The sequence below is a fragment of the Conger conger genome, chromosome 4, assembly GCF_963514075.1.
Source record: "Conger conger chromosome 4, fConCon1.1, whole genome shotgun sequence".
Taxonomy (NCBI): Eukaryota; Metazoa; Chordata; class Actinopteri; order Anguilliformes; family Congridae; genus Conger; species Conger conger.
In genome coordinates this window covers 36,956,879-36,970,913 of record NC_083763.1, presented here as the reverse complement: position 1 = coordinate 36,970,913, position 14,035 = coordinate 36,956,879, and the positions used below count along the sequence as shown (strand labels likewise).

Genomic DNA, 14,035 nt, shown 5'->3' with positions numbered 1-14,035 from the left:
TGACAAATTCCACAGCTATTTGTCAGTATTTGTTAATCACTCTACAGGTATGCAACCAGTATAAGTGATTAACAGCAATAGAGACAAACAAACTGGCTCAAGCCCTAACCTCTGCTGTTCAAATTAGCAATTTACAAATCAAACGTTACCGCGTCTAGTGTTCACGTCTTCCTCAGAAATATTCACTCAGATGAGAGATTCCTTGGACCTCCTCCAAAAGAAGTCCTCAATTTAGAAATAGGCATCGCAAAAAAACTGCTTTTGCCGACACGCAACATTCATTATGCAGGTGAATGTTGTGTTGATTTTATGCAAGCCTAACAAATGATACACTGTGAAATGTCATTAGCTAAAATGCTTTTCAGTCGTCACAATGACATGCTCATAGGTTCTTTGATGAGCTGAAGTTAATTTTCTTATACACGGATGGGTGTAATGAGGGGTCTTCAGCTCTTTGTCGGACAGAGCATTGTCTGGCAGTTGTACTTGAGCTCATCGTGTTTGAGAGAGCCTATACAAAACGTAGATAAGAGCACCTATATGTACAATGGACAACAGTTCCTCCAGAGAAATTCTGAGTAAACAATGGACATTCTATCAACGTTTCTCATTGATTTTAGAATGAGAAACTATTATGCATTTGATCCGCTGTACACTTGTTGTGAAAAAGAAAACTGACATGACCTTATTTCTTGTAATATGTGGATTTCCAAAATGCAGAGAAGGTGAGGCCCCCCCACACTGGTTTTACCACCCATGTTACAAAATAAGGAACTTTTGTCTGAATTAATGCAAAAAAAAACCCTCACCGGCCCACGACTGAAAAGTATTTTAATAATTTGTTAATAATTACTTCATGATAAACTATTAACTTATCATTTATAAAGCTTACTTAATATTATTATTATCATTAATAATAATTACCTGTATGGTCCTTCCTTAACCTTTTTGCCTTCCATTGTTGCTAAGATAATGTTACACGTGATATACCCTTCTCCACACATTTATGTCTGCAGGAACAGGGACTTTGAAACTTTTGAAACCACACTTTGAAACAGGAACCGCACTTTCATTCATACACAATACAAAAAGCAGCTTGCCTATTCTGAACCAGTAACCACAGACATAGGCTATGACACGGAGGTGTGAAAAGCCCATTACATTAGTCAGCTACTACCCCAAACCATGAAAGCCCCTTCATTTTTCTTTCTTATATCTGTTCTTGATGTTAATGGGAATGCGTTTGTATAAAACTTGTAACGTTCCCCTTAATTAATTTAAAACAAAGCTAATTTTGTCAGAACATCTAGTATATGACCATATGCGAATATGCAATTGCTCTATCTCATAATAATAAAATATATCAATTGCATAGCTACCGCATGTAACTCCCCTTTTATCCTTACAGTACAGTAACAATACAATGTTTATAACTTGATGAATGTTCTTGAAGAAACCGTGGGCGGACATTCATGGAAAATTTTCTCCATTCAATAGCAATTGGTTTTCAGTATAGAAGCATGGCTTGGTACATAGCTACTGACCCATATAATGGTAGAATGGCCTCAAGCCAACTGGATGTGACTGGCTTCTTCCAGTAGCCGAATGTCAATCACATATTTTTTATTTTTTTATTTAATGGTCTATTTGACAGGGACAATGCAGAGCACATTATAACAGGTTCCAACACCATGAAACAGATGTGTTGCATGTAGGGTTTCTAGCCAAGGCTAATTTGCAACCCCTGTCCCTGGTTAGGCTTTTCTAAAAATAAGAGGCTCAATACAAATGTTACAGCAATTACACAATCAACAGTTACATCATACAATAATTACATCACATTAACAATTATATCACACATATGTGTGTTCACTGATTCATGGCGATATACTATGTGTATGTATGTATGTATGTATGTTTATAAGTGTGTATGTGTCCGTGTGCATGCGTACTTGTAATCTTTATGAGTATGTTCATCAGTTTATGTATGTCTTTTCCTCTTTGATCAGTGATTGCATGTTTGGCTTTGTTTCAGCCACTGTTTGACCTCTCCATTAAACATTTTCAGCTCAGCTTGTCTTTTTATTTAATTTGGTAGGGCATTCCAAAGATTTATCCCTTTTACTGAGAAAGATGACTGACCGAAAGTGGTTTTGCGCTGTGCCACCTTGCAGTCATCACATCTAGTGTCCTTCTTACTAACAGTGTGTTTGTGTATGGTTGTTTGTGGGTTGGTTCATGGTTATGACCTGACTTATTCATGTAAGCTTGTGTGGAGGTCTTCCAGAACAGAGCCATTCCGCCAAATATAACTGCATTGCCTAGGATTGTTAATAAAGATTCTAACTTTCACAACAGTTCTGACTGAAAGTACACAGTAAAATGTCTCCAGACTCCCCTGTCTTTGATATATTTTCATAAACTTATATATATAATAAAATGTGACATAGTCAAAATAGGCAATTCTCAAAAAATAAAGCCTTTTTTTAAAAATTGAAATGCAGTGAATTTAAAAGTACATACAAATACAAGTGAATATAACTGACAGATCCTCTCAATGGTTTTCAGAATGTTTTCAGAAGATCCCTAGATGTTGTTGTCTTTTACTTTTGCAACATAAAAAATATATTTGCCATGCCAACAAAGCCCTTTTCAACATGAACTTGAGAAATAGAGAGCGAATACCTGGAGGCCATCTTTCTTAGGCAACCAGCGTAATCCAGTGGTGTAGGGTTCTTTATCACTGCAGCGTAATAGCAGAGGCTGACCTGGGGTCAGTGCAACCACAGAAACTTCAGTGGAGTCTGGAAGCCATAGGTCTAAAACATACAGGACACTCAAATTCAAATTCACATTAAAACTCAAATAAAATTCAAATAAATGTAAACTTTAATTACATAACAGCTCAGTGTGCATAACTGCTGGGTTTGTAGGCATGAAATACCCAGGCAGCAACCCACCACTCTTCTTTCGACATGTTAACCAGCACAGCCAGTGACAACCCTCCAGACCCTGGACCATCTCTGAGATAGCACACATAGCCCTAACAGACCCTGTACCAGTTCTGACATTATACACCATTCCCTGCCACATACTCTGCACTGGCTTGACCAGTAGTTACCCCACCCAACCGCAGACACTGTACCAGCTCTGACATTACACAGTTCACAGTACCACAGGTCTCACATTAGTTACCATAATTGTACAGTCTGGAACACTCCTTGCCCAGACTGTTTTCAGCACAGCATAGAACAGTCTTGTTGTAGAGTTCGAAGCTTGACACCATGCTCACAGCTGTGCTCCCCTGAGTAGACAATGGTATGGGCCTGCTGTACATAGGGAAAGAGACACATTATGCTGTTCAGAGACACTTGGGCCAACTTAAAGATTAACAGTGCTTTTTGCTATTTTTCTTTCATTATTTTTTCTAACCCTTTAATGTTCCCACCCATTAAAGAGTCATGGAAAACATATGATATGCTCTACCAAACGGTCAAGCAGTATATTAAAGGGTACCATATTTCCAGTTCCAAATTCCGAAACAAGTTCATTATTGTATTAAAAGTATATTTTTAAGAGTAAACATGTTGATGCTATATCTGACCAAAACACTCAATTTCGGTCTCATCAGACCACAGAACCACAGTACGTAAATAAACCAACAAACAAGGAATCACAAACTATCGGAAACTGATCTCAATCTGAATCTTTTTAGAACAGCTTAACCGCACGAGTGAAAACACAAATAATAATTCCATTATGTGGGCAAACACAGTGGAACTGCATAGTACAATGGATACATAATTCACACATTGTGATTGTTCATGTTAGAGAGCCTTAACCGATGAGCTCGGAAGTTATTGTTTATTGTTTACTTCCTCTGTGAAGTTCATGTCTGCGATTACAAAGTAAAGCACAATTATTGGCACCCGTGGTTTAATACTTTGTGCAAACACCCCTAGCAAAGATGACAGCCATGAGTCTTTTCTTATCATTTGTGATAAGGTTAGAGAACACATTTGCCCTCATTTCACTGTGTAGGATTTCTCTTGTCCTCCCTAGTTCCCTCCATGTGTTTCCTTCCCATCCCTGTCCTCTCTCCACTCCCCAGGTCCCAGTCAGGTAGGAGGTTCACTTCCCGCCAACATGGGCAGAATATCTCAAACCTCATCTTCCCTCCCAGATCCGCTGGTATTGATCTCTGTGTGGCTGGTGGCCTCTAGAACTGCCAGTCCGCCATCCAGAAAGCAGACTTCATGTCAGCCTATGCCTCCCACCTCAACCTTCACTTCCTTGCTTTAACCGAAACGTGGCTCTCACCAGAGAACACAGCCACCCCAGCTGCCCTTTCCTCCGCCTTCTCTTTTTCCCACACACCCAGAACCTCTGGCAGAGGTGGTGGCACAGGTCTCCTAATCTCATCCTCATGGAGATCTAGTGTCTTCTCCTCATCCTTTGCCTTCTCCTCTATTTCATGCGGTTTCTGTTACTTTGCCGCGCAAACTGTTTATTATTGTTGTTTATCGCCCCCCCGGGTCCTCTGGGGAGCTTCTTGGATGAGATGGACATCCTCCTTAGCTCCTCACCAGTCAATGACACTCCCCTCATCCTCCTGGGTGGCTTCAATCTCAACTCAGAGTCAACCCAGTCTACTTTTCTCTCCCTTTCTTCTTTTGACCTTACCCTCACACTTTCCCCTCCCACCCACAAAGCAGGCAACCTTCTTGACCTCCTCCTCAAGGAGCTGCACAACAACCAAACTCTCTGTAACACCACTCCATATATCTGACCACTCCTTCATCTCTTTTTCTCTTCCACTCTCCTGTAACACCCATCCATCTCTCCCACCATCCACTGTCACCTGTCGGCGGAACCTACGCCGCCTGTCTACCTCCACCCTCTCATCTACAATCCTCTCCTCCCTACCATCCGCGGAGTCTTTCTCTCAAATGTCTCCCGATGATGCTGCTACAACCCTCATGTCCTCCCTCTCATCTTCCTTTGACTCTCTGTGTCCCCTCACCACCAAATTAGCTTGGGCCTCCCCCCCCAGTCCTTGGCTTTCTGATGCTCTACAAGCTGTCCGAACCGAACTGCGGGCAGCGGAGAGAAAATGGAAAAGGTCCTGTCTCCCCAGTTTCCTTCCATGTCCTCCTATCATCTTTTCACTCCTCTGTCTCTCTAGCTAAATCTTCCTTCTTTCACTCGAAAATTAATCTCTAATCCCCGCAAACTGTTTTCAACTTTCTCCTCTCTTCTGGCCCCCCCTCCCTCATCACTCACACCTGATGACTTTGTCTCCTTCTTTGAAAAGAAGGTTGATGCCATTCGTAATTTCTTCTCCAAACCCTCTCCCCCTGCTGACCCTCCTACCTTCCCCAACTCCCTAACCTCCTTTTCTCCCCTCTCTGACTCCGACACATTGAAACTCCTTACATCCCACCGCCCGACCACCTGTCCTCTTGACCCCATCCCCTCTCCCCTTCTACAATCTATATCTAATGACATTCTCCCTTTTCTCTCCCCTCTAATCAACACCTCCCTCTCTTCCGGCACCATGCCCTCTTCCCTGAAGAGGGCCAGTGTCACTCCTCTGCTCAAAAAACCCTACTCTTGACCCCTCTGCTCTGAGCAACTACCGGCCTGTCTCTCTTCTTCCCTTTCTCGCCAAGACTCTGGAACGGGCGGTCTGCTCCCAACTGTCCACTTATCTTCTTCACAACAATCTCCATGACCCCAACCAGTCCGGCTTCAAGAGTGGCCACTCCACTGAGACCTCCCTGCTCGCAGTCACTGAGGCACTCGACTCTGCTAAAGCCAAATCCCTCTCCTCTGTCCTCATCTTCCTCGACCTGTCGGCCGCCTTCGATACAGTCAACCATGAGATTTTTCTCTCATCGCTAACTGGGATGGGTGTCACAGGATCTGCACTCGCTTGGTTTTCCTCCTACCTCTCTGGTCGCTCCTACCAGGTGACTTGGAGGGGCTCAGTCTCTGACCCTCACCCCCTACAAACTGGAGTCCCGCAGGGCTCAGTTCTTGGGCCTCTCCTCTTCTCGCTATACACCATGTCTCTTAGTTCTGTTATCTCTTCCCATGGCTTTTCTTATCACTCTTACGCCGATGATACCCAACTCTTTATTTCCTTCCCCCCCCGATACCCAGGTCACCACACAGATCTCTGCCTGCTTGGCTGATATCTCTGCATGGATGACTTCCCACCACCTGAAGCTTAACCTTGCCAAAACTGAGCTTCTCTACATCCCTGCTAAGTCCTCTCCGTCAATCGACCTCTCACTGACTGTTGAGGATTTTGTAGTTTCCTCCTCCCGTACGGCAAAGAATCTTGGGGTAACTCTTGATAACTGCCTCACCTGGCTCCACAAGTATCCTCCACTGCCAGAACCTGCAGGTTCTTTCTGTACAATATACACCGTATCCGTCATATCCTGAGGGAGAAAGCCACCCAGCTCCTAGTCCAGGCGCTCATAATTTCCCGCCTAGATTACTGCAACTCCCTCCTAGCTGGTCTCCCAGCGTGTGCCATCAAGCCCCTCCAGCTGGTCCAGAATGCTGCAGCCTGCCTGATCACCAGTCAGCCCAGGTCGGCTCATGTCACCCCACTTCTCATTGGCCTCCACTGGCTTCCTATTGCCGCAAGGCCCTAGTGTTGACATATCAGGCTGCTAAAGGGACTGCCCCACCCTACATACAATCCTTGATCACTCCCTACTCCCCAGCTAGACCACTCCGGTCTGCCAGCTCTGGTCGCCTTATGGTTCCCTCACTACGAGCACCTGGCGGTGGAGCTGCACGTTCACGCCTGTTTTCCGTTCTGGTTCCTCAGTGGTGGAATGACTTGCCTACCACTGTCAGGACAGCAGAATCCCTCCCCCTATTTCGACGCAGACTAAAAACACACCTTTTCAAACTCTACCTTAGCCCTCCCTCCTGATTTCCCCCGCCCCCTTTTCTGATATCTCTATCCCTCTTGTCTAACCTCCCCCAAAAAAAAAAATTATGATGACTCTATGTTTAGAACAGCACTTCCTATGTATTTTCCTAGTTATGGATGTGATGCTTTGACTTGTGGAAGAACCTATGCACTTGTAAATCGCTTTGGATTAAAAGCGTCTGCCAAATGACTAAAATGTAAAGGTAATGTAAATTTGGAGGGACCTCTCCAAGCATAACTTTTCAGAATCAGTCATATCTTTGGGATACCAACCTTTTCAGTTCAGAGATTTAAATCTGGAGACTGAGATGACTGTTGTAGAACATGGTTGTTGTTTCAACGTAATCTCTGGGTGGAATTTGATGTGTGCATTCAGGTGAATCAGATGAATCAAATTTCAGTTTCAGTGCACACTGTGGAGGGCGTACTATATATCCCTTGATGATGCTTATTTCATTTTTTCCTTTTTTTAAATCATCCCCAATAGTAATAGTTTACAGAATTTGGAGACAGCTCCATGATTAGGGCATCTTCTACTGCACTGGACTGCTGTGTGTATTTACCTGGAGGTTTTAGGGGTCCAGCTGATTGTTGGTTTGGGGAAACCCATTGAGCTACACTCATAAGTACTGGAACGTCCTTTTCCTCCAGGCAAAATTTTCAGCTGTGGCGTGGATGGTCCTGGTGACAAATTCAGAGGAAAACTAATTGTAAACATCTGCATTTCACTGTCCATGTAAATCTGGTTCTGAATTTACAGTAGGAAATGGGTTGAATGAGCCAGTCTAGCTCCAAGTCAAAGAAGGAAAACAAGTCAGAGAATATTTGGTGGGGGTGCCTGGAGTTGAAATGAAAACTCAGATAACAAGGTGTGGTCACTCACGGGACTCAACTGTCACTGAAAAAGCCACACAGATGCGCTGGTTGCCAGACTCACAGCACAGGGAAAAATTCCCAGAATCCCTCTCAGTGACCTGGGAAATATGTACAGTGTAGATCCCCCTGTGGATAGAACAGGGAACTGCAAATACTGATTTAACACTGTTTTCATTCACTGGTATGTGCATTTTAAACTGATTTAGCCATGGATTTAACTTATAAATTATGAAGAACATATAATAACAAATAACTTTTCTAAAAATTGAACATAAACAAAGCATAGATGCAGCAGACAAGATAATGGGCAATTATTAATTTAATTCCCTCACACACACACACTCACACACACACACACACACACACACACACACACACACACACATACTCACTCTGTGTCCTTCTCAGAGTAGGTAGAGCTATTTGTGCTGTAGTTCCAGGAGCAAGTCTGTGGAGATGGGAAGTGTTCAACACTGATCGTGGCTGTTTCGTGTGGTTGGATCTTCACTTGGCTAATATTTGGGCTCTGCACATTCCACTCAAATAGCCAGCATGGAATCTTCTTTGTGTCCCAATTGCTGCAGTGGCTCTAAATAAAATCACATCCAGGTGAAAGAAACTCAAAGTCAACAGTCAACAGCCAATTAACAACCAACCAACCAACCAATCTATCACCTAGGCATATAAGCAATGCAGGCACAAATCTTTTTTCCATTTCAGAAGAGCTGCAGATCTGAGTAGTTCCGACACCATTTTTTCTATACCGAGTCCGATACCTGAACTTGTGTATCGGCCGATACCGAGTACTGATCCAATATCTGTGCGTTAAAAAATTAATAAATTAATATAATATTAGGGATGTGAAAAATCATCAGTTTTTGTAAACGGTTACCATCCCTTTTTACATTTAACTGTGTATGACTGACAAATTTCATTGCAAATTAAAATTTTCAAACTCTATTTTAGTGGGCCATCTTAATAGTATAGTTAAATGTCAACATTGTAAGTCAGATCATAGCCTAATTTCCAAATTAAAGATTTGCATTTACATTGTGCAGTGTATCCTTAAATCACTGTAGTTTACATCCATCCATGCTGGTCAATCGTATGTCATTTTTTAAAATGCATCAGTTAAAATTATAATTCTTCATGTTTTCATCCCTTTTCCCAATGGCTTCTGACTGATAGACTTGATTGGTATGAAATCTGTAAATATTCTGCTGTTAAGAACTTTGTTACACAGAGGGTTGTTGTCCACTCAAAATGTTGTGGTTACGCAATATTTGCCTGATATAATATAACACTTGGTCTATTTCACCACAGGCGTTCATGGTGTTGACATTAACGTGGTAAATCTTTCGCTTAAAGCAGGCAGTTTTCGCTTGTATTATCCGATGGGTAAATAGCCTAATGATAACGTATTGCTTTAATTATTTTCATATAGATACTGATAGTAGAAAGCAATGTTCAGTTTGCCGGTAGTTTGAATTTGCGTATCAACGAATAAAGAAGGATGAAGAAATGCCATACAATAAGCCATAAGTGAACAAACAGCTACAAATTTAAAACACACCAAAATGATTTGATAACTATAGTACTGTGGTGTTTGCATTCTTAACCCTCTGAAATGGCTGCAGATTGCTTGCTAGTAGGCTATTACTGTAGCTTGTCGACTGCTAGTTTAGAATGTAAGCCGTATATTGTAATATCGCGTGCAGCATTTGTCCAATGATCTATTCCTTTGTTTATTTTATGTAGATACAGTCGGCTATAGTGGGAAGCTATGTTCAGTTTGCCGGCAGTTTGAATTCAATGAATAAACATGGATCTTCTGTGAACCTTAAGAAATGACATAATGTTACAATAAGCCACAAGTCAACCAACAGCTACAGCAACAGCAATTTGATGAATATAATACTGTAGCATTCAATTCCCTTTGGTGCTTGCATTTTAAACCACATGAAATGACCTGATTGCTTGCTAATAACTACTGTAGCTTGTCGGTTGCTAGTCTGAACAAAAGTAATATGCCTGGTGGTGAATGTGCGTTCATTGTAAACTGAGCTTACCATTTCAGCTTCAGGAAAAAAATATTGGTTATCGGTTATCAATTTTTTGTAAACATTTACAACTCAGTTCCCCATTTCCTTGGAGAAGTCATCGTGCTCTTTATAAGATTGCTGGAGTTGAAATTGGAAACACTGGCACCACCCTTCGAACTAAAGCCAAGCATACTATGCACATGGCCATTTACTCTCTCCGCTAGCACCGCACGTGTTGTTGTTTGCCTGAGTAGTGCAAATGACCTATCTTCACATGATAAATTATGTGGTATCGGATCGGTGCATAGACTTGTGTACTCACCGATACCCAATCCAAAATTTAGGCTGTATTGGAGGTATTTCTGATACTGGTATTGGAACAAATCTATGAGAAGATAAGGTTGAGCAGGATTTAGGACTAAGGTTCAGGGCTCAGGTTAAGGAATTGGGTTTAGAGTTCAGGTTTACAGTTAAGGGTCAAGACTAAGACCAGTGTTTTTCAGGCAACTTGGTTACAAACAATTGTATTTATTGCCTTTTAGTTGCACTATGTAGCACCCCATAAAAAGTTGCTTGTGAACAGATCCTGTGAATATTTTTGAGGTTAGTGCATCAACTTTAAATATAATATTGTCTGCAGTATTTCAGGTAATTTCCAAGTATTTCAAGTAGGTTTCGATAGTTATCTTGGCAGGGAACTTGGCTAACTGTCAACTAGATTATGTAAGGAAACTTTATTGATTGTCATGGTGGGAGGTTATTCCCGCTGTTGCCACGAGAGGGCCAAGGATCATTGGTTCCACCTGTTCCTTGTTAGCACCAGGGGAATTACCTTCCTGAGAGTATATAAGACCAGCGGGTACTATCTTTCAGTGCTTTTGTGTTCAACCGTACGCCCTTGACACAAAGCCGGTAAAAGCACCTGGTAGACTCTGCACTATTACGAGTCAGGTTCGGTGCTGGTGGTTTATTCGCAAAAAAAAGAATTTATGAGAAAAGGTAAGGAAGGCGTTCAGCTGAGAGTGTTTATGTGCTGTCGCCTTCCTCAAGGGTTTTGTTTTTCTTTGGACTTGTGTGAGTCAGCGGTAGAGGGACGGTGTCCCCGGTACATGTATTTTGGTTTGCGTTTTGTCCCGAGCTGCGTCTCGAGGTTTTTATTTTCGTTCCTGGTCTTTTTCTTGCCAGGTTGTATTTTATTTTTGTTTCTTGGTCTGTGACCATTTGTGCCCAGCTATTGGCACATATCCTGAGTGATTGGTTTGCCCTGTTTGTTAAGGGTTGTTTTGTCACGTTTCAGGTCTGTCTCACCATGTTTTATGTTGATTTATGTTTATTCATGTTGTCTTAGTCACGTAGTGTTTTATCATGTATCATGTTGTCTAGGTTCGTCATGTTGTTTAGTTATGTTTCGTTACGATTTATTTTCTTGTCATGTTTAGTTATGTCTCGTTCCGATTATATTACCTGGTTATGTTGAGTGATTATCGTCTGAGTTCCGCTTTGTGTTATGTTTCGATGTATGTTTATTGTTACGTTAACTGGTCGTGGTTATGCATACACTTTTACATGTTTTTCCGCAAACCTTGCGTTCCGCCTTTTTTTCTCTCTCTCTCTCTCTCGTTCTGTCCTTCACTCCCCCAATGTTCTATTTGTCTATTTACTAAAACTACTAACGCTAGATCAGGATTGGGTAGAAACTAACAAGACTAATCATGTGTTCATGTTACCTTACGTTTCTCGTGCATGTCATTTACTAATTTACTAATGCTAGGGCAGGATAGGTTTATTACTAACGATTACTAATCTCCTTGTTAAACTTGTCATCCATCGCACCTGTTTTCCATTTCCTTGCTACGCTCTTACTAATTGTCTACACCTGTCTACACCTGCATTTATAGCCCAGTCGCGCAACTGTTCACTGCGAAATTGTCTGCCTCTGTCTTTTCACGCAACTCTTGAGCATTACTTACTGTCTTGATTACACGTTACGATCCACGCCTGTTACTGACCATCGACCATTGATTTCTGTTTTGTGACCTTCGTTTTGTTTTTCGACTACGTCCCCGCCTACCGTTTATGTACTTTTGCCCCGCTGATTGTTTCATGGTTTCGACTCCCGCTTCGCCCACGACTACGCCTCTGCCTGCCGTCCGCCTGTTCATCTGCCCCGCTGACTGCTCTCCTGCTACCGGACCTCCCCGCACGCCTACCGACTACGAGATTGCCTCTTCCCTCGGCACCGTGCTTTTTGTTCGTTTTGTATTTGTTTGGCTGGATCTTCGTGTATGGACTTTGTTTGTATTGACTACGCTCCTGGGACTCGTCCCGAATAAAGCCCTAACGGGACTTTATCTTACTATTGTTTCTGAGTCGTGCATTTTGGGTCCAACCCCCACGCACCCGTCTCAGAACAATTTCGCCACCATGGACCCTGCTGACTCAACTGCCATGTTCCACGCCCTCCAGGAACAAGGAGCCATCGTCCGGCAGCATTCACAAGGAATCTCCGAGCTTCACCTAGAGATTCGTGAACTGTGTGCAGAGATGAGGAGGCTCGCCGTTGCGGTCCTGCCACAACCACGGGAGGAACCCACCCACCCACCCACTTCCCCGGCGGTCAACCCCTCGGGAGCCTGGCAATTCCGGGAGCCCCAACAACCCCCCCCGGAGAGGTTCGGTGGAGAACCTGAGAGGTGCAAGGCGTTCCTACTCCAGTGCGAGTTTGTATTCAGACAACAGCCCCAGACCTACAACAGCGACGACCGTCGGATTGGCTATGTGATGGGACTACTCAAGGGGAGGGCGTTGGATTGGGCTACGGCGGTGTGGTCCGGGGGATCTTTCCCTCCCCGTTACCCAGCCTTCGCCGACGAGATTCGTAAGGTGTTCCAACACGCATCCAGTGACCAGGAGCCATCCCAGAGACTGATTGCTCTGCGCCAGGGACAGAAGACCGCGGCAGACCACTCCATCGACTTCCGCACCCTCGCAGCAGCTACTAGTTGGAACGATGCAGCCTTGGCGAATCTCTTCCTGGCCAGCCTGAGCGAGACGCTCCAGGACGAGTTGGCGCGACTGGACCCCATCACCCAGCTCGACCAACTCGTGCGCACCACAATCCGCCTGGACAACCGCGCCAGACAACGCCGGTCGGAGAGACCGATCCTTCCCGGCAACCCGTACCCCAGGCAGGGCCCAAGTCCTCGACGTGAGGAGCAGCAGTTGGAGGGACCAGAACCCATGGACCTGTCCCGGGCCGGTACCAGGGTCTCGACCGAGGAACGAGCACGCCGCAGAACCACCGGTTCGTGTTTCTACTGTGGGAGGCCGGGTCACACCCAGGCTCGGTGCTCCTTCAGGACCAGGCGACCAGTAGAGGTGAGAGCAGTCGACAGGCATGAGGGTGTTGACAGAGAGAACCATCGTCCCACGCTCACCACGCTGTTGATTCTTCCCGACAGAACAACCCGGATTAACGCGTTGGTGGATTCTGGAGCGGACGCCAATCTCATCGACGAAGTGTTGGTGTCCGAACTGAACATTCCCACCCTCCCTCTACCCCACCCTGAGAATGCGCGGTCGCTGGATGGAAGGACTTTCTGCCGCATGACGCACATTACCATTCCCTGTCAACTGGTCATTTCTGGGAACCATCGAGAGATGATCCAGTTCCGCGTCATCCAGTCCCCCAATGACCAACTCATCTTGGGATTACCCTGGCTCCAGAAACACAACCCCACGATCAACTGGAGTTCCAATCAAGTTCAAGCCTGGGATTCTAGATGTCATCTGTCCTGCTTGCGTTCCGCTCCACCACCAGCTGAGGGAGCACCAGCTCCACCACAGACTCCCAAGCCCTCCCTGGAAAGGGTTCCCACACCTTACCATGACCTGGGCGCAGTATTCTCCAAGATTCAAGCTCAGTCTCTGCCGCCTCATCGACCCTACGACTGCGCCATCGAGCTCCTTCCTGGTTCGTCACTTCCCTCAAGTCGCCTTTACAACGTCTCCAGACCTGAAAGGGAGGCTATGGAGACATACATCCGTGACTGCCTGGCTAACGGACTAATTCGCCCTTCTTCCTCTCCCGTCGGTGCGGGATTCTTCTTCGTCCAGAAGAAGGATGGCTCCCTACGCCCGTGCATCGACTACAGGGAGCTGA

At 44.4% G+C, this 14,035-nt stretch overlaps 1 protein-coding gene across 5 annotated transcripts in view; it reads right to left on the bottom strand.

The window, feature by feature from the left end:
* Window positions 1–14,035, bottom strand: part of flt3 (fms related receptor tyrosine kinase 3) — a 146,635-nt gene that overhangs the window by 111,244 nt on the left and 21,356 nt on the right. For 3 of the 5 annotated variants that reach the window (XM_061240732.1, XM_061240733.1, XM_061240734.1), the window contains exons 3-7: window positions 8,224–8,420; window positions 7,839–7,957; window positions 7,519–7,636; window positions 3,196–3,329; window positions 2,686–2,819 (exon numbers count right to left, since the gene is read on the bottom strand). In XM_061240732.1, the coding sequence (XP_061096716.1) occupies window positions 2,686–2,819; window positions 3,196–3,329; window positions 7,519–7,636; window positions 7,839–7,957; window positions 8,224–8,420 (702 nt within the window). Of the gene's footprint in view, window positions 1–2,685; window positions 2,820–3,195; window positions 3,330–7,518; window positions 7,637–7,838; window positions 7,977–8,223; window positions 8,421–14,035 lie in introns of those variants that run through there. The other 2 variants (XM_061240735.1, XM_061240736.1) reach the window with 2 other exon arrangements.